The following is a 20,701-nucleotide window of genomic DNA, read 5'->3' as shown; positions in this document are numbered from 1 at the left end:
TATTATTAGTACAATATAAACCTTTACACAGAACTGACAAAGACTATAGGTAGAACACACCGCTGAAAGAGAAAAGATTAAACATAACAGGAACACTCCGCTGAAAGGGAAAAGATTAGACATAAAGTGTAAGTGTAACTAATGTGATGAAAACAATATCACCTGATTAGTGTGAAGTCTTGTTCTAGCTGTCATCTGGGTTCCTCTCTCGTCTGTGCCTTGGCTCATCTCAGACTCTCTCTCTCTCCTGCACTCTTGGGTACACCTCTGCGCTGATCACTCTGTCTCTGGACTCCTCTCCCCCACACGAACTGTCTCCACCTTCCATCTTCAATCTTAATGGTTCCTGCCGCTCTGATCACCGTTCATTCCACTAGCTTATTCACTCTGTCTCTGCGCCAATGTCCAATTAACTCCATCTGCTCCCATAGGTTAGTCCACGATCTCTCCTCTGTCTCTTCTAAAAGGCATTACTTCAGACTCCAGCTATTCACACCTCCTCCTGATAAGCAACTGCTTCTGACTGCTTCCTTCAGTTCCAGCTCACTATTCAACTCAGCTCTTCTCCAGCTTGAACCCTCTCTGCTTGACTCCCTCTGCTCGACTCTCTGGCTGACTGACTGACTCCGCCTCTGCACTTCACTGATATAGAATGCTGTTTCCTCATGGAAAGTTCCAGCCATCAGCCTGCCGCCCACCAGGTCTCTGCATCACCTCGCATCAAGGACACACACCCAGCCGGCCGGCCTTTTGTTGTGTCTTCTACACAGAGAATAATACAGCCTACCGATAAGGGCTGGCCCAGACCGGTTCTCTCCAAGTGAAAAACAGCCTTAACTATAAACTTTGCCTTTGCCCTGAAAAGCCTCTCAGCTTCATCAAGATGGAGTCCCTCTAGCTCTAGGCCTGTAGGCCTGAAAGGGGTGAAATGCTCCTTAGCTCTGTCAGAATACCTACATAAACCATACCAATGTGTCTAATATGTCAAAGCCAATAGGCAATAGACAGGTGAAAGTCAAGAATAAAGGCATATTAAGCAGCTATCCTCTTCTAGATCTGGAAAAAAGGGCTTAAAAGGGCCAACACAGGCTATGAATACCTATACTAGATGCGAGCAAGATTAATGATCTATACCACTGCTAAATAAAGCCAAAAACTCTGCCATTACAGCGTGCCAGTTTAGAATCGCCTGCGCGCGGCTAGGAGTGTCTCCTGGGAAGCACACTCGCCGACAAAAGATCTCGGCGGAGACGCGCTTCCGCGCGGCTAGCCGAGACCTAAAAACTGGTGGTGCTGCTGACGAGGAGAGAAAAACTGCTTCCACTGAAGTGGAGAAGCTTATTGGCACCTGAGGCCACTACTGCCCCTAAAGACATGATCTCGATGAGCTCAGACTGGAGGCTGCCACATTCAAGGCTTGAACGCAGCTAACCACAAGGCCCTTCACTGTTAGAGTCAAGTGCTGCCACAGACACAACTCCACAAGTCAGCCCCACAATCCTTGTCCTGAGTGATCCACTGCCGTGGTTTTTCTGCAAGAGAGAAGTCAAGCCATGATGACACTAGTACCACCCATGTCCTACGCACAGCCTGAAATTTCCGCAAAAAGTCATCAGGTAAACTTTGGGGCTTAGCCTGCACGACAGGACAAGAAACTAAGGAACACAGGGGAGCCCGATCCGCCTGCTTAAGACTATTAGCTAAATAGACAAAATAAACATTGAACAGAGTTACTCATTGAGCCAGTGAGAACTTTTTTGAGTCCCTACAGGGGTGGGGATGGTAACAGAGGAATCTCAGCCATAACTGGAAGGATAGCTATTACCAGGAATGAGGGGAAACGTGTTGTGCCACACTGTTTGAAAACATCTTAGTACAGCCCTGTATGTAATACCCAGCAGAATGTGCAGTATTGTGTGATAATAAAATGCTTTTCCCCATAAAACATAAGCATTAGGCAGGACATTAAGTTGCTGTGTCTGTTAGTTGATTGTTGAGTTCTGAGCTCTTACCTCACACTACTTCCCTGAGAAGCTTGTGGCTGCCTGTCTTTGCAACTCTGAGAGTCAAGTGCATAAGGGGCTGTACTTGGCACAATTTGCAGAGCCTTAGTAGGGCGGACTGCTAGACACCAGATGCTAATGACTTCAAACACCACAGTTGAGGCCCAGTAGTCCCTCTGGCACCCCAATAAGTCTGACATTTGGAACATAACATGAAGCACATGCTGGCTGATTTGAGAAGGTGCACACATGCTCGGAGGCCCCACAATGAGACCAAAGCTCTTTGGCCAGCTACAAAGTCTTCTTCCTGTTTCTATTTTAACGCTGGCCAGAACGATGGAAGAGCATGAAGGCGGCAGGCATTTAAGATGGAGATATTGTGGTTGAACCATTGCACCTACCACGTTTGTGCTACACTGTCCTTGTACCCCACTGTAATTGTGCTGCAATGTCTATGTTTGAACAGTCTTTCGTACTGTGCTCATTAAATGTTGTTTTTGCCTTTGTTCATTTGGGTTTGTTCTTTCCCTAGGATGAACTGTGCGCATGCTGCAGAGTCTGATTTTCGTTCTTTTTCTCCAAGCTGTCATAGTGTGTGCGGTCTTTGTTCTGACCTCACTTTTACCGCTTTGACATTGAGCTGTGTTGTGCTTGATCCGTGTTGGCAGTACGCTGTTCTGTCTATGTATGGTGCATTCGGTATTTTCCTCTGCTCTTTGCCTTGTGCTGTCCTTAAGCCTCACCGTCTTTGTGCTGCCTCTGCGTGTTTTGTAATGTGCTGTTTTTGTGCCACATAGTTGTCATTTTATGCTTTGAGTGCTGTGTTGTCTCTGTGCTGTGTTTTTTGATGCCATATTCTTTTTGTGTGTGCTCTCCTTGCTTAATACTGTTTGGTGCTGTGGTCTTTGTGCTGGCCTGTCTCTGTGCTGCAACCTTTGTGGTGCACTGTCTTGGTGTCCCACTGCATGTGTCTGATCTCTCCCTCACTCACTACTTATGCTCACGTTGGGTGCTGTACTCTCGTTGTATTGTTCCTTGTACTGTACTCTTTATTTTGTGGCCTTGTCATGCTAGGTTCTCTTGAATGCATGTTTCTGCAATATTGACTTTGTGTTGTTTTATCGTTTAAAACACTTGCGCTGTTCAATTCGTGCTGATCGTCACGTTTTGTGCAGTGTTCTCGTTCCTATGCTCTTTATGCTACACTTTCCCTTTAACGCTCTTCGCGCTGTACAGTTTCTGCTGCATATTGTGTGTGCTGTGCCCACTGTGTGCAACAGTGTCTTTGGCCCATACTGTACATACACTGCACTCTCTTTGCACTACACTCTTTCCTGTCTGGCGCTCTTCCTTTGCACTACATTTTCTTTCCTGAAATCTAGTTGTGTAATGTTCTTTTCTTAAAGCATTAGTGCTGTGCTAATATTGTGGTATGTTCCCTTTGTGACGTGTTTGTTTTGTTGCACCCTCTTGGTGCTGAATTTCTTTTTTCTATCCTATCTGCGCTATTCCTTTTGTGCTGTTCTTTCTCCATGCTACATAATTTGTGCTGTGCTGTTATGTAATATTTTGAAATTAAATTTATATAGCTCTTACTACCCCTGGCGAGGGGCTCTTTGGGCTATCCTTTCTTTTCGCAGTGCTGGTTTGTGTCGTACCATTCTATGCCTTGGAGTTGCTGTTCGGTACTGTTTTGCGCTGTACTTCGTTCGTGCTGTTCCAGCGTTTCTTCCAACCGGGCTATCGCTGCTGAGCTTGACATGAAATCACAACCAAGCCTGCTGCAAAGTGTCGAGGAGGGGCCTTCGAGCACTATACGTGGTAGAAACGAGAGTGACTGAGGGAGTGATAAGGGAGTGAGAGATTGAGAAATAAGAAAATAATGTCCAGGTATGTGAGAAAGAAATAGATCGAGGAGAGAAATACTGCATCGGAAAGATAAAATGAGGTAAGGGGTGAGGGAACGAGTGAGAGTCGGGTAGGCAAAGAATGACTGCGAGAGTGAATAAGAAACACCACTGTGGCGAAAGAAGGAGGGGCCGGGACGGATAGCAGGAGTATAGGGTGTTCACGAAGCACTCGACTTGGCCGTGCTGTTAGTGCGTCAGTGGGCCTTCCCTCACAAGAAGAGAGTGGAGGCTGTGGTGAGAGAAGACAGCACTGCCTCGTGCGCAGTTTGACTCACATGGAGAGGCTTTAATTGCATTCTTGACCCTGTATGAAAGTTCATATCTGTAACTCACCTACGGGATAAACTATTCCGTGTTCAATAAGTTCCAGAGTTTCCTTCAAGCAGCACCTGGAATTGATTTAGGCAGGAAAAATACAATCATTTAACACTGACGTCCAGGCTGTGGGGGTGAGAAATAATCACTCCATTTCCTTCTCGAGCACCTACTTCCGGTTTGGCCGGCAATGCTTCCGGGTCGCCGCAGGCAGCGCGGCGGCCCGCCCTGCACGGGGAAGGGAGGCAGCTTTCGAGGAGGACAGCACCTGGCCGCGAGCGCGTTCTCGTGCGCGTGGCCTTAACAAATCGCCGCGCGCGGCCAGTGCTGTCCTCCTGGGAAGCTGAACCGCTAACAATAAGGTCTCTGGCGAGAGCGAGCTTTGCTCGCTTCTAGCCGAGACCTAAAAAGGAAATATATAAATATATTTTTTGATAAATAAACAAATCTCAATATAACATTGATTCCTGGTTAGAGTGTCTATGCTGTAATATAAACGCCTTGTGTAGAGTTATCACCATATGAAAAGCAATATAGGCCAGATAAGTTTTTTCATTGTATGTGCTTTCCTTCCTGGCCCAGCATTGTTTGCCTGACCTTGCTTCTGTGTTCCATTTTCTTCTTTTTGTGTTAGTTTCTTGTATCTGTGTCACCCTGCCCTTGTCTCTCTGTCCTTCTGTTGGTATCTCCTTGTATCTCCCCATCTCAGAGTCTAAATTAACTAGTCCTCGGGCCAACACATCTGTGTCCAGGGCTTCCTGTCCATGTAGCTGAGCTACGAAGATAATGTTACCAAAACTGACAGAGAAGCTAGACAGACATGTCTGTATCTGTCTGAAGCCTGCTGTGCCCAATCCGCAGCCTGCACACAGTGGCAGTAAGTAAGGATGATGGACTACTTCAAGGAATGGAGCCTGATGTATCTCCTTTCCCCACAGATGGCAAGCTGATCTGGGAAGAAGAAGCCGAAGTGAACAGACTCAAGAGCAATGAGGTGAGTTGGACACAGTGTGTTCCAGGTCAAACAAAATTATATAATGTCACTTTAGTCTATACCTGGACAAAAAGTAAAATTTATTGACAGAAGTGGCCCTTGTATATCTCTCCTCCACTATAAACACCCGTGGAGTGTACTCCCCTGCAGGATATTTGACAGAAACAGAAAGAAAGCTGGGAGGCAAGGCATGTTCAAGCCCCACTCGTGCCTATTTACTGCCCCCATGCCCACTTGGCTTCTACTCTCGGCTCCCTTTCTCTCTGTCATCTGTCCAGGTATGCATGGTAGGCACGAGGGTGGGCATGGGGAGCGAGTTGTATAGAATGGGACTGTAGATCTGCAATACAGTGGTCACTACACTGAGTAATGTGTATGTGCCCACTCCACTACCCACACTTTGTAGACACATGGAAGGGCTTCCAGGGTCTAGATAGGAGGTGATTACACAAACTTAAAATGGTCCCACCAAGACTATTCGACACTACGATCTGACTAAAGTAAGCTTTGGCCGTAGAATGTGCTGTTGGGTAGTCAGTGAATCCTCCTTAGTAAGCAACCACCACCATTTCCCATTGTTTTTCCCACAGCCACCTACATTGTTACTTAGCATAAGCCAGGAGGTGTGGTTGGTGGAATGTTGAAAAGGAGCCAGTAAAAGAACTATAGTACTCTGAATAACGTTTAAAGTATATTTTTCTGGTATCCATGCTCTTGTCCTCCCTGACTTCTTAACACAAAATACAGACAATTAAAATAGCGAGAGGTGGTGTTGTAGGGGTTACATTTAGCCTACATTTTAGTTTTCCTTTTTAACTTAGCAACTTTTTAAGATGGTGGTTTGAACATGTTTTTCAATAATACGAGAAAGTGCCACACACACATTCATTTTTGGGTAGACATTGTTTTTCTGTGGTCTGTACGGTATTTTCAAGGATCAGATATATTAGAAGGCAATGTTCTTGCTTTATTTTGTGCTCATAGTAGACTACTTTTGTATTCCAGACTAATTAAAGAAATTGTTCTGCGCCTTTGGCACAATGTGATAAGGCCAGTGTTTTATCATTTAAACAGCGACTGTGTTTAATTTGGTGAGAGTCACTTCACGCCGTGCTTATCATAAAAGCTGGTGAGAGCTGTTACTGAGATGCAGCTCTGCAGGCCCTAACCATCATCTTAAAAAAGATGATAGCCCCGTAAGTAGGAGTGCGCCAGCGTGCACACTCAGATGGGGTGCATTTGTTAATGCACTGAGGCCGGTTTCCTGAGACATTATACCAAGGTATGGGCTTAGATCATTTCAACAGGTCTGGCAGAATGATACTCCCGACATGCTCTATCTGGTGTAGAGGTATTAGTGATAGCTAGGTAGAAGTAACATTAGGAACAATTAACATGGTTCAATTGTTTGTGTTTTTCACCATTCTAATAATGCTTATAACAAAGATGTGTCTCACCTGTGTAATAATCACAGTTCAAGTTTAATTTACAAGGATTATATATTTTAATAAACATTAAAAAATGTATTATTGCTTCTCTCCTATGTGAATCTTTGGGCATGCAAAAGTAAACCAACAAAATGGTTAGATATTTTTTCCATGAATTCCTTATGGATTACAGTGGTCTTGTTTGAGGTTACCAACAACATCTAAAACTCTGTAGGTTTAGGAGTTTAGGTGCGGTACTGTGTGTCTTGAACCAACATTGACAGATGATATAAGAAGTCTCAGTCTCTGTTTTACCGAGGTTTGTTGATCTAATACACACTTCTACAAAATTTGTAGGAACCATATAACAGTGGAGAGAACACATTAATGATTGAAATTTCAGTATATGTTCTTTGCATAACCCTAAGCCAGAAGAGGGATGACACTAGATGTATCCACAGAAAAACTGCCATGCTAGTTACGCGGAGCCTGTGGCTCTCTATGGCAAGTAGTCAATACTTGTCAGAAGTATTGCTGTTGTCCTTGACACCAAAAGAGCCGTATACTACTGCAAACTTACTTGAATATCATGTATCTCCTCTCTGGGCTTTGACTTTAGAGGTTAGCAGGATCAGACAGTCAGGACTTACACTTGGAGAATACTATTAGATAGAACAATTTGGTAAGCTAGCTCATGTATCTCTCACAGTAAAAACGTATCCTCTATGTATTATTCTTTTTGAAAAAGGTAAGACTTTTTATTTTATACATTTAAGGAATATACGTAGGAATTTCAGGAAATAGTACAGCACACATCTTTATTCTGAGACAAGTGTCACAGATACTAGGCACAAAACCATCTGACTCCTAAAAGCCTGCACACATTCAAGAAAGCGATGAAGTTTAACACCTTTAAGTGAAAAAGATGCGGGCAAGTGTAACATTAGTTTTTTGTATTAGATGCTGATATGTAGTTTGATAATGTTTTTAGTTTGTTGTGTAGATTGAGAACATATGGCTCTGACAGGTATTGCCTTGAGACTACAGTCCAAAAATTTAACTGAATTAGGCAATAGGCTCTTCGTTAATATTTATCAACACAGAATAATCTCACCTATCTGTGAGAATCCCAGAACACATTAAAACATGTAGAGAAAGAAGACTCCAAATGTATACAAACATACAGAAAATATACAAAACAATTATAAAACTGGAAAAGAGTCTAAAGACACATGCACTGTTGCTGCTGAACCTACTTCACATTTTCTCTTTAAAAAAGAGAAACAAGCATTGGCAATGACAAAAGTTCTGTCTTTAAAGGAATTTTGTACAGTAATGTGAAGCATTATTAGAAAATACCATGGGAAAGAATATAAATTTGTGTGGAAGCAAAGAGCTGTAGAATAATATTGGTGTAGTTTAAAAGGTCAGGTGACAATTGCACTATCAAGCCGGAACTAAAATTCTGTAGTAGGGGATCTCTGTGTATAGTCATAATCTAGTGAATAGTCCCGCCCATGTGCGTGGACCCCGGCAATCAAAAATAATCTCTTAAGTTGTCAAAATAATGCAGAAACTGCAAAGACACTTAAGAGAGAATTTAAAGACAAATAATGCAGCCTATATCCACAGGCTACACTGTCCAGTACTTCAACTAGAAATTCCACCAAAAATCACCACACACAGCACAGCCTGCTAGTTTCTACCATAGAGAAACTTGCCTCCCCCAGTCAAAGACCCAGGAATGATAGAGAGGAAGGTAGGGACAGACAAGCCCCATAGGCTGCCATTATGTGGCTTAAATAGGATACTGTGCCTTTAAGAGAACTTTCCAGAACTTCTCCCAGTATCCCAGAATGCATAGCAGGTCCCTCTACTTTCAGTTCTTTTTTCCGGCTCCTGCTTACAGGACCCTGGCATTGAGCTCTCCCTTTTTCAAGGGTTTATTCGAATTGTTTTTGCACTTTTGACTTTTAAAAGTGTTGCAGTTATTTCTTGGTGCTCTCCTCTCCCTTTTGTGCTGTTTTCTAGGTGTTTTGGGGCTCCAAAATGCCTGGCCTTTTTGTGAAGTGCCCAGCATGTGAGAGGAAGAAGGCCAAGAGTGATCCCCATGAGGTCTGCATCGTGTGCCTTCCGGAAGATCATGTCCCTGAGGATTGTGTAATCTGCCAGCAGCTTTCTGCTCGGACCTTGAGGGACAGATTGAAGATCAGGCTGGCTGGCCTGGAGGATAGGCGTCTGCGGGCTGCAGGTGGGTCTAGGCAGCCTGGGAAGGTTCCCTCTGCCTCTGCTGAGGCCCCTGGGGGGCTCCCCGGGGGCAGGAAGTCCAGCAATCGGTCCCATTCTCCGTCGGCGTCGATGGCATCGACAACGGCGTCGAGAGGGATGACGACGGCGTGCTCCCCTTCTCCCCGGGGCTCCGGGTCGAGACGGCGTGACGGCTCGACGGCGAAGGAGAAGCCGACGTCGAGGCCGCCGTCAACGTCATCGTCTTCGTCGACGTCGAGATCTTCCTACCGACGCCGAAGGCACAGTGACGTGTATCGACGCTCGCCGTCGAAGCGGCGCCGACGCTCGCCGTCGAGGCGACACCGTCGGTCGTCGTCGAGGCGACACCGTCGATCGCCGTCGAGGCGACACCGCCGATCGTCGTCGAGGGGCTCCTCGGCGTCGGGAACATCAAGACGACGGCGGCGCTCGTCGTCGAGGGCGGACCGCCCGACGTCGAGAGGACGACGGAGGTCGACGTCGAGGAGTCGACGTTCGACGCCGAGGAGAAGACGGTCGACGCCGAGAAGACGGCGCTCGACGCCGGAGTCCAGGAGACGTCATTCGACGCCGGAGAAGCGTCGTTCTGCGTCCAGCAGACAGCGGTCAGCGTCGAGGAGCAGGTCACCCTCTCCTAAACGGCGGAAAAGGGACTCTAGTCCCAGGAGTCACGCTGCTTCCAGCGGTGGTCGCAAGAGGAAGAGGTCGCCTGCGGATGGGGATGGCTCTCCGCACCCCTCGCCTAAAGGGACACCGGGCTCGGTGTACTCGGAGGTGTACACTCCGTCCCGGCCCAGGACTCCGACTCCTCCCCCCGTGCCTAAGGAGGACCCTCCGCCCAAACCACCACTGCCTTCAGGGGACCCTTCTCCACCTCCGGTCCCTCCGCATGGGCCCGCACCGCAGCCGAAGGTTCCTCCGCCGAGGTCCACTTCCCTGCCGTCCCTGCCTGCTCCTCCCAAGGGGACTCCGAAACCGAAACCCCGGGAGGAACCGAAGACACCTCGTGATGAGCCGAGGAAGACCCCTCCGCGCAAACCAAAGGAGCGCCCACGAGCTGGCAGGTCTCGCTCTCGCTCTGGGCGGAAGGAGAGATCGAGGCACAGATCATCCACGAGATCGAGGCACCGCCATAGGAGGCGCGAGTCTCGCTCACACACGAGGTCCTCTGGGACCAGGGATTATTCACCTACCCTATCGGGGTCACCGGACACCAGAGGGTCCCCGATAGATGACCTGGTGGCCTTTCAGGACGTACTGTTGTGGGGCGCGGCGAAGCTCGGCATATCCCTGACAGTGCCTACACCGAAGACATCGGTCATTTTCGAGACGCTACTTCAGAAGCATCTGTCTCGTCCTCTCCTGCCCCTGGTGCCGGGCCTGGAAGAACCTGCTATGGCTCTGTTTCTCACCCCGGCTGTGACGAGGGCGGCTCCGTCGAGATTACTAAAGAAGTACCGGGCTCCCGACTCGGATCCGGCCTTTTTGAGAGCTGAGCCTCCGCCTGACTCAGTCATCGTCACGGCGGCCCGCAAGCAGCATGCCACCAACTCGACCTCCACGGTTCCCCCGGACAAGGAATCAAGATGGATGGACTCGGCAGGGAGGAAAGTTTGTGGTACTTCCGCGACCTCCATGAAAGCGGCGAGTGCCACGGCTTTGTTGGGTCGCTACGACCGCGCCCTCTGGGACTCCCTTGAGCGCTTTGCGGAGCATTTGCCCCGGGAGCAGCGTGAAGACTTCATGGAAGTCCTGAGTGAGGGGATGCTGGTGGCCAACCAGATAATCAGCGCGGCTGCGGACTCTTCCCTGTTGGCGGCTCACGGATTTTGCCACGGAATCAACCAACGGCGCCACGCATGGCTCCGGCTTACGTCCCTGAAACCGGACGCACAGCAGAGGGTGGCCAATCTGCCGTTTTCCGGTGAGACCCTCTTCGGGAAACATGCTGATGATGAAATGGCCCGCATGAAGGCGGAGGCCGAAACGCTGACGGCTGTGGGCCTGGAAAAGCCCAAAGAGACCAAGAAGCAGTACCGCCCCTTCCAACGGCGGTTCGGCGGACAGGGCCGAGGACGAGGACAGGCTTCGGGGCACTCGCAACAGCAGCAGCAGTTCCGGAAGCCGTTCCAGAAGTGGCAGAAGGGCAGGGGAGGCCAGCAGTCGGCTCCGGCGCCCAAGGGCCAGGCGGGGTCTAGGCCCTAGGAACTTACTTCCCCCGGATCCGTTACCCACTCCGGTAGGGGGAAGCATCCAACTTTTTCTGGCAGAGTGGAGAAAAATTACTCAGGACAAGTGGGTGCTGAATATTGTTTGCAATGGATACAGTCTTCGGTTCACCAGCCCTCCTCCAGCTATTCCCCCGGTCAGCTCGCAGTTTCAGCTGCGCGAGCTTCAGGTGGAAGCGGATATCCTGTTGAGGAAAAGGGCGATAGAAGACGTACCTCGGTCTCAGAGAGGAAGAGGTCTGTACTCCCGGTTCTTCCTGGTTCGCAAGAAGGACAAGAACGAGTTCAGGCCCATTCTGGATTTGCGACAGGCAAACAAATGGATTCGCAGAGAAAAGTTCCGCATGCTGTCGTTGCATCAGATTTACCCTCAGTTGCAACAGGGAGACTGGCTTTGCGCTATAGACCTACAGGATGCTTACTTCCATGTGCCCATTGCACACAAACACAGGAAGTTCCTGCGGTTCCAAGTCGGCACCAATCACTATCAATACACAGTACTCCCATTCGGACTGAAGTCTGCGCCGAGAACATTCTCGAAGTGCATGGCGGTGGTAGCAGCACACCTGAGGAAGAACAAGGTGTTCGTCTACCCGTACCTGGACGATTGGTTGATAAAGGCATCCTCTTTCTCGGAAGCGCGAGCACACTTCCAGAAGACGTGCGTTCTCTTGAACAAGTTGGGGCTGCACATCAACATGGCCAAGTCTGTCCCGACTCCGGTCCAATGCATACAGTACTTGGGAGCCTCCGTCAATACGCTGTCAGCAAGCGTGTCTCCTTCGGAAGAGCGACGATTATCACTCCTTCGGAAGGCTCAGGCTCTCATGACGTCTCCATCTACAACAGTGAGGACGGTGTCTTCTCTACTGGGATCGATGGCCTCTTGTATCTTCCTGACGCCACACGCACGGCTGCACATGAGACCGTTGCAGGAGTGCTTGGAGGACCAGTGGGATCAGAGGAGAGGATCTTGGGACGACAAGATTCGACTGTCGCTGCATGCTCTTCAGTCTCTGAAGTGGTGGTGTTCGGCGGAGAATCTCCTCAAAGGGGTTCCCTTTCACAAGGACATACCCAAGCAGACTGTCATGACGGATGCGTCTCTTCTGGGATGGGGAGCGCACTTCGGGACTCTACAGATTTAAGGCACGTGGTCACCGATGGAGGCCACGTATCACATCAATTTCCTGGAACTCAGGGCTGTTCACTTGGCGCTGAAGGCCTTTCTTCCGTCCTTCCAGACCAACTCTCTGCTTGTACAGACGGACAATACCACCACGATGTATTACCTCAACAAGCAGGGGGGGCTCGAGATCGCGCACTCTGTCTCAGGAGGCGCAGACGATCTGGCACTGGCTCCTAGCCAGAGGACTGACGATAACGGCCACCCATCTACCAGGTGTGCAGAATGTTCAGGCAGACGCACTGAGCAGGCTGCTTCAGGAAAACCATGAATGGGTCATAAACGACAAAGTACTAGGAGAAGTCTTCGCAAGGTGGGGAACTCCAGACGTAGATTTGTTCGCCACCGCCGAAAACAGCAAGTGCAGAGACTTCGCCTCCAGGTACTTCCAACAAGGGACGCTGGGGAATGCGTTATGGATCGACTGGACGAACAGCTTTCTGTACGCCTTTCCTCCCATTCCCCTGATTCCGGCGGTACTCATCAAGCTGGCCCGGTCCAGAGCTCGGATGATACTCATCGCCCCGGAGTGGCCCAGGCAGTGGTGGTTCACGGACCTACTTCACTGGTCTCTCCTTCCTCACATTCGGTTGCCGTGCAGGCCGGACCTTCTCACGAAGTTCGGGGGACGGATGTTACACCCCAACCTCTCGTCTTTGAGTTTGGCGGCATGGCTCCTGAGATAGTGCAATATGGCCATCTGAATCTGCCCGATGACTGCATGGACATACTGAAGGAGTCTAAGAGACCTTCCACTCGGACTTCATACGCTTACAAGTGGAAGAGGTTTTGTATCTGGTGCCAGTCTAAGAACCATGATCCTACGACCTGCAAGGAAGATGTCATCCTTCCTTAACTTTTACATTTGGCGCAGTCTGGCCTTAATGTCCATTCCATTAAGGTACATCTTGCTGCATTGACTGCCTACAGGAAATGCCCTTCACAGACTTCCTTTTTCCAGATCCCTGTGATCAAAGATTTTCTGGAAGGTTTGAAGAAAGTATTCCCTCCTGTCAGGCTTCCCTCGCCTTCATGGGAATTGAATGTGGTGCTGTCCAGATTGATGAAGGAGCCTTTTGAGCCTATTCATAAGGCTTCGTTGCAGCACCTGTCCTGGAAGGTGGCGTTCCTCGTGGCCATTACATCGGCCCGCAGGGTGAGTGAAATTCAGGCGTTATGTTGTAATGAACCTTATACTGTATTTCATGCTGCTAAGGTTGTTATGCGTACTCACCCTAAATTTCTTCCCAAGGTTATTTCTGATTTTCATGTCAACCAGACAATAACTTTGCCTACGTTTTTTCAAAACCCTTCATCCCCAGCGGAGAAGTCTCTCCATTCCCTGGATGTTAGGAGGGTGTTGAAATTTTATCTGGATAAAACCAAGGATATTCGTAGGTCTGACCAGTTGTTCATCAATTATGGGTCGGTCAGGATGGGTCTTGCGACCTCGAAGCAGTCCATCTCTAGGTGGATTGTGTCCTGCATACAATTGTGTTACCAAAAGGCTAATAAGACCTTAGGAGGTAAGCCTAAGGCTCATTCCACCAGGGGCAAAGCTGCCACAACGGCTCTGCTCTGTAATGTGCCGATTGCGGAAATCTGCAAGGCAGCCACTTGGAAGTCGGTTCATACCTTTGCTAAGCATTACTGCCTGGACACTGACGCCAGGGCAGACGCTCAGGTTGGGCAGGCTTCGCTGCGGAATTTGTTCGCACAGTAGTGGCGTTATGTATTTATTCTCCACCGCCGCTTTGGTGTGGGGATGGGCTTGCCATTCTATTCACTAGATTATGACTATACACAGAGATCCCCTACTACAGAAGGAGTAGTTTCTGTCCTGTAACTCCAGTTCTGTAGTAGGGGTATCTCTGTTATAGTCATAAGCGCCCGCCCTCCTCCCCGGTGGAGATTTTCATCATGTAAAGAATGCGACAGGTCTGGCATGCTTCGCCTTCAAAAAGAACTGAAAGTAGAGGGACCTGCTATGCATTCTGGGATACTGGGAGAAGTTCTGGAAAGTTCTCTTAAAGGCACAGTATCCTATTTAAGCCACATAATGGCAGCCTATGGGGCTTGTCTGTCCCTACCTTCCTCTCTATCATTCCTGGGTCTTTGACTGGGGGAGGCAAGTTTCTCTATGGTAGAAACTAGCAGGCTGTGCTGTGTGTGGTGATTTTTGGTGGAATTTCTAGTTGAAGTACTGGACAGTGTAGCCTGTGGATATAGGCTGCATTATTTGTCTTTAAATTCTCTCTCAAGTGTCTTTGCAGTTTCTGCATTATTTTGACAACTTAAGAGATTATTTTTGATTGCCGGGGTCCACGCACATGGGCGGGACTATTCACTAGATTATGACTATAACAGAGATACCCCTACTACAGAACTGGAGTTACAGGACAGAAACTACTCCATCCATTTAGGTTAATGAATGCCTTCCTCCCATCTGTGCTGCTGCCAGATGAACTTACATTATCTAGATATCTAAGACACTTTAATAGCATTGCAATTCTATCATTCCATTTTGATAGCCTGCTGAAGAAAGTAGGGTCTTGCATTTAGATCCCTGCTTCCGTTTCTGCTTCTTCACTAAGGAGGACAGACAGTAGTTTATGAATATAATGAAAGATACACTTGAGAAACAATTGGTGTTACACCGGAGTAATCTTTCCTTCTCTATCCAAGGATCTTCATTAATCTTCATATGCACTCTATAGAAGAGCAACCTCATCCCTACCCCAAGACAGCGGCCTAGCCATCCGAAATGGAATCATGGAAACTCTACAATGTTGCATGAAAACCAGAGTTGAATGCATGCTGAGAAACTGAAATATTTTGGAGATAACCTTGCAGTGAAACAAGGCTTAATATTAGGATTAACAAAGGGCTCATTCCAGGCGTTACCTTGGCAATAGACAGCATTGTAAACCCTCTCTGTAAGCTGAGAAAACTGAGTGGACCTGGTTAGATCCAGACCACGCAAAGAGATATCCCAAAAGGCCTTGAACTGTACCTTTTAATGTGTTGTTCGCCATTTGACAGAATGTATTATTATTTTGGCTTATCGGGGAAAGGTGTATTATACCAAATAATTTTATGATAGTGCACAGTACCTATATTATGGATGAAAATCTTTTACAACCAACTATTGGCTATACAAAGGCTGCTAGATTCCTCAGGTAAAAACAGGAGTCATATTCCAAAGTGATAATTGATCAGTTTAGCTGTTTTAAACAATGGCTGGACTGCTTTACCACTGCAGGGTGACGGGTGGTATCAAAAGATTTGAAAAAGTGAGCACTATAAGTACTAATTTAAGGCACGGTCGCTAGGCTGACTGGTGCTTTAAATAGTTGCGCTTAGCAGCCCTATTTTACCATGTTAGTTTTATAATGAGGTTTGGTACATTTTCTGACCTGTTTTTAAAAACAAACTAAATGTAAGGCAAATGTTGCCATTGCATAGGCATTGTGCTTTTGAAATATATATATATATATATATATATATATATATATATATATATATATATATACACAACAAAAGAGCCTTCGTGAGGAAAGCCACAAGTACTTGATACTTCGTGATTTTTATACAAAGCAGCTGCAGGAACAGAAATAAAAGCTTCCAGCATGATTAAAAGTTCGAGCCAGACACGTTTCAGGAACGTGAGTTCCCTTCCTCAGTGGCGTATCACACTGCAACCATCGGTCTCAATATTCTGCACTCGTTAATAAGAGCACCTGCTTCAGTGGGCGTGGCCAGCACTCTGGCCTTCTGGTACTCGTAGTGTCAGTCAGTAGTATTCCTCAAGTTTGTTGGTCCGGCGTGCAAATAAATGCCAATGTTACCCCAGTGGGTTGACGAACAGCTGATGTCTCTGTTTGCTGCTGTCTCTGTTTGCTGCTGTTCATAGCTACTTTGTCACACACCACCTCCCGAATGTTTGATGAAGTTCTGTGACCCCATCTCGGGCCCGCTGCGCAGTGAGCTTTCCTCGCGACTGGGCCTCTCTGACTTGATGTTCTTGATCACTATAGTGGTGATTAACCTGACCGTGTTGGATTCTACAGGATTAGTACCCAAGGACACAGGATCAGTACTGCTTGTTGTTGCCTCAACTCCCTCAATGTTGTTGGCCTTTGCAAGTGCTGTTGAAGATCCCTACTGCTGTAACCTTGTTGTGGGAATCTCATAAAGGCCTCTGACTGGCAAACTTCGCGATCTGACTCTGAGCTGCAAATTCTGTTAATCCTAAGAAACTCCCCATAGGGGATTCTCCTTCTAAGATGTCGAGGGTGACTACTGACATCTAAAAACTGAACCTTCTGATCACTGATATGTGCTGTGAATTGAAGTTTAGAGTCATTTACATTGATAGTGTCAGCAAAACTCTCAGCTGATTGTACAAAACCCTGCCATATGATACAGATGTTGTCAATAAAAAGCCACCATTCAACGATGTGTGCGCCAAACAGCTGCCCGTGGGTGTTCCTGAGAACATGCTCCTCCCACCAGCTGACATGTAAACATGCATAGCTGGGGAGAAGCACACCCCCATGGCCACCCCGCGCAACTGCCGGTACACCTCTCTGTTGAAATGGAATAGGTTGTACAGGCAGAGTTCAATAATTTTCAGTAACATAGCATTGTGCTTGTAGCAGTGAACACCCCTTGAATCTAGATAATATTTAACAGCTCTAGGAACATCACTTTGTTGGATACTGGTGTAAAGTGAACAAATATCAATCACTATCAGCAGATAATCGTTTTGCCAACTGACTGTTTTCAATTCGGATAAAAATGTCCAGTGTCCTTGATATAAGAGGGTAACAGCTCCACAAATTCTTGTAAAAAGTAATCCACATATTAGCTTGTCGCCTCTAGCAAACTATTTTGTGCAGCAATTATCGGGCGACCTGGTACCGGGATTTCATTCTTGTGGATCTTTGGGATCAAGCAAAACACGGGAGTGATGGGATGATCATTCTTTAGGAATTTGTGTTCATTTTTGATCAGTAATCCTTCCCTCTTCCACTGCGTCAACGTCCCATGCACCAATTCCTTAGTGTCAGTGATGGCTTTATTGGTGACTATGATATAGCAAGCTGTATCAGATAGGTGGCGTTCAGCTTCCGTCATGTACATCTGTCTTGGCCATAAGACAATGTTGCCACCTTTGTCAGCTTTGTTGATTATTACATTCTTGGCTTTCTTCAGTTTGCGCATAAGATTGGAATACCGGATTTCGGTGTATTTCTGGCGCCTAGTTTTGCCCAAGACTTTTTTATTGAGAGATTTACTCTGTGGTTACCACATCATGGAATGTGTCAATACAGTCTTTAGGCATCATAGGGACAAAGGTAAATGGTGGAAGGAAAGGACTGATAATAGCACTGTTACAGGAGATGCCTATTTGTTGAAGCTCCGCTTGAGCATCAAGAATGGAATGATCCATGTTCGAGCTGAGAGAATGTACAGTTTTTAGGGTGGGAATGTCCGAAACCAGGAATCTAGTGCTAGGCTGATTGGCAATTTCGAGAGTGGGGGCTGATTCCGCAGCACTAATCAGTTTGAAAAATTTCATTTATTTTAATTTGCGGATAAATTTAAAGACATCGATGCGTGTTTGTGCATACTTGAAGCTGTTGTTGGAGCAATAAGACAAACCTAAAGAGAGTAGTTGGGGTTCTGCTTTATCGAGAGTAAACATCAAATACGTTGATGACAGTGTTATCAATGGTTTTCATGTTGACTGAGTTACTGCATACTAATTCTTTAGGTAGGCTTTGCCTCTCCTGTTTCGCTTGTTTGCGCCTGAGTTGGCGCCTTCATTTCCGGTGTTGGTTTCTCCTTCTCCGGGTTTCTTTTGGACTGGTCTTGGCCGCAATGTTTGGCGGCGGTCCTCCATTAAAAAACCCAGCTCTTCTGAAGGTGTATAATTAGTGGGTACAAAAGATTTTTGGTTTGAATGAACACTGTCTTCAGAATCTGAACTACTGGGTATTGAACTTAGATCTGTATTTGAGCCATCCTGAATGGCACTGCTACCCGATGTTGGTTTGTCTGTTTGCAATGTCATGGCTTTTCTTTTGGCAATATCAAATTTGCGTGAGAACGTGAAGACTCTGCCTGATTCATAGTCTTGTTTGCCCTTGGCAAATTTAAACAACTTCCTTGTCTTGATGGTTTCTTCGTGTTTATTTAGCCTTACATTTATTTCTTCTCTGCCTTTTTTAATTATTTGATTTGATCAAGCGCCTCCAGTTTTTCATTTATTGCCTCTATTGGATTAAGTATTTCCATGCTGTCTATGGCAGCATATTTCATTATGATTTTGTCCATGTTCATGGAGGCCTCTAGGTTATTAGAGGCCTACTCCTTAAGCATTGCTGGATTGGCGTTTTCAAATCATGATGCTATTAGAACTCTTAATCCTCGGGGCACTCTGCCTGCCTCCACGTATTTTTCCAGCAATTTTCTCTCCCTCCATTTGGGGAGCTCGCTACGCAGGAGTTTCTCTAGTTGCTTTAGTAGTATTTTTGCATCATTGTCATTAGGTAACCCGCTGTTCATTGTTGTACCGGTAGAATTACTGCTGACATCTGGTAAAGTCGAAAACATGGCATCCGCCACAGCTTCCCTATCTCTAAGCAAATCAGCTTGAGAGGTCATGGTAGATATGAAATATAGGGATATAAGCACTGTATACTTTAGGCGGGAAATGCTCCTTCCACCTCGCTTGTATACTGGATGTGTTGCGAGCCTTATCACTCCACCCACTCAGAATGCCCAGTTCTCCGAGTACGCTCGGCTTACCTCAATGGTGCTACTCTAGCCTCCGGCGGCGTCCTCTGACTCCGTGGATGCTTTTCCGGATCCTAAGCGGCATCCGCTCCTTCCGGGTTACTTCAGGAAATCGCTTCCACGATGCCGACTACAACCATACATCTGCTTTGTCGAGAGAGGGGAGAAGACAGCCGTGCTTCGTCCTGATTCATGATACAAACAGATCCTGATCCCAAAGTCCACTTTCCCCTCAGGGTGGAAAAAACAAACAGGTACAGGCCACCAACGGCTCGTGAAAATAAGTGCTGTTTATTTCACAACGACCTCCTCAGCATGACGCGTTTCGACCGGGTCTCCCCGGTCTTTATCAAATGACGTGGCAACATAGAGGCGTGTCTTAAATAGTGCTTATAAAAAGAAAGCCACTCCTCATACTTAGATAGACATAGAAAACATCTTGCTCTCATAAATATTGATGCAGCGATAAAAGAATACATGAAATAATTTGTACATAGTTCTCACAGATATCCCCCTCATATATTCACTAAAAAACATAGGTTTCAGGGACGTTATAGTTAGTTGGACATTTCACTCATACAAAACCAGAGAAATTCCCCCGTTATAGTTAGTTCAGCTAACTATAACTCACCCCCCGCAATGTACTGCTGATGACTTCACATATTACATCACAGGGCATGTTTGCACACATGTCACTTCAGGCCCCACCCCTCCCTTCACCATTGTGTAAACGTGCCCCGTAGTGCATTTTTAAAGGTAGTTTTATTCGCTCTGCCCTATTATGTACTAGGACCTTACAGAGGAGGTCATGCTAATCATAGGGGTACCCCAACGCATAGTGTTCCCTATTGTATGTAGGTGTTTTCACTGTATTCTAAGTCTCTTTTAGCCGCTGTGCTCCCGCCCTGTCATAGCAAACAACAGTGTACCGGGGCAGGGCACCCCGGGACACTGCAGGAGCCAGGGCCATCACAGGCTCCAACATCTGAACAGTCCCGGGGAGGTGGTGGTCCCTGGGGCTCGGGGGTCTGTTACAGACCCCCAAATTTAAATATTAGTGCCCCGGTGCATGTGGGGTGGCTGGAGCCACCCACACAGGTATATATATATTTTTTTTAAAGAAGCCCCGGGGTGGCGGTCCCCGGGGCTGCGGGAGGGCAGTGTGCCCCCGTGATCATAGTTATTGAGAGCTCCGGGGGTGGCGGCCCCCGGGATTTGGGGGGGCCTTAGAGGCCCTCCAAACTTTAAAAAACAAGCCCCGGGCAGTGTGGGGGGGATTGGGCACCCCCACATTGTTTTACTGCCCCCGGGACCTGGCCCTCGGGGGCTTCAATTAAACGAAGTGTGGGAGCCTGCGTTTCTTTTTTTTAAAAAAATTCTTGGCCGGATTTGTGCACCCAGCACGAATTCGGCCAACTTGACGTTGAGGACTGTGAGCAAACAAAAAATTAACGCTATGCATGTTTACACTGTGCTACGTGCAATTTGTGTAGTGCGAAGTAGCGCAAACTACGCGATTGTAGCATAGTGCTTTGCCCAGGCTTACTAATGTGCTGAAGTAATGGT

At 47.2% G+C, this 20,701-nt stretch overlaps 1 protein-coding gene across 1 annotated transcript in view; it reads left to right on the top strand.

Annotated features, from left to right (window-relative positions):
* The window catches only part of NFATC4 (nuclear factor of activated T cells 4), a 339,399-nt gene that overhangs the window by 288,283 nt on the left and 30,415 nt on the right, over window positions 1-20,701 (top strand). Inside the window, exon 7 of the mRNA XM_086923625.1 lies at window positions 5,167-5,222. Within this exon, the coding sequence (XP_086779751.1) occupies window positions 5,167-5,222 (56 nt within the window). The remainder of the gene's footprint in view (window positions 1-5,166; window positions 5,223-20,701) is intronic.

Source organism: Lissotriton vulgaris, chromosome 5 (genome assembly GCF_964263255.1).
Source record: "Lissotriton vulgaris chromosome 5, aLisVul1.2, whole genome shotgun sequence".
Lineage (NCBI taxonomy): Eukaryota > Metazoa > Chordata > Amphibia > Caudata > Salamandridae > Lissotriton > Lissotriton vulgaris.
This window is presented reverse-complemented; position numbering and strand designations above follow the sequence as displayed.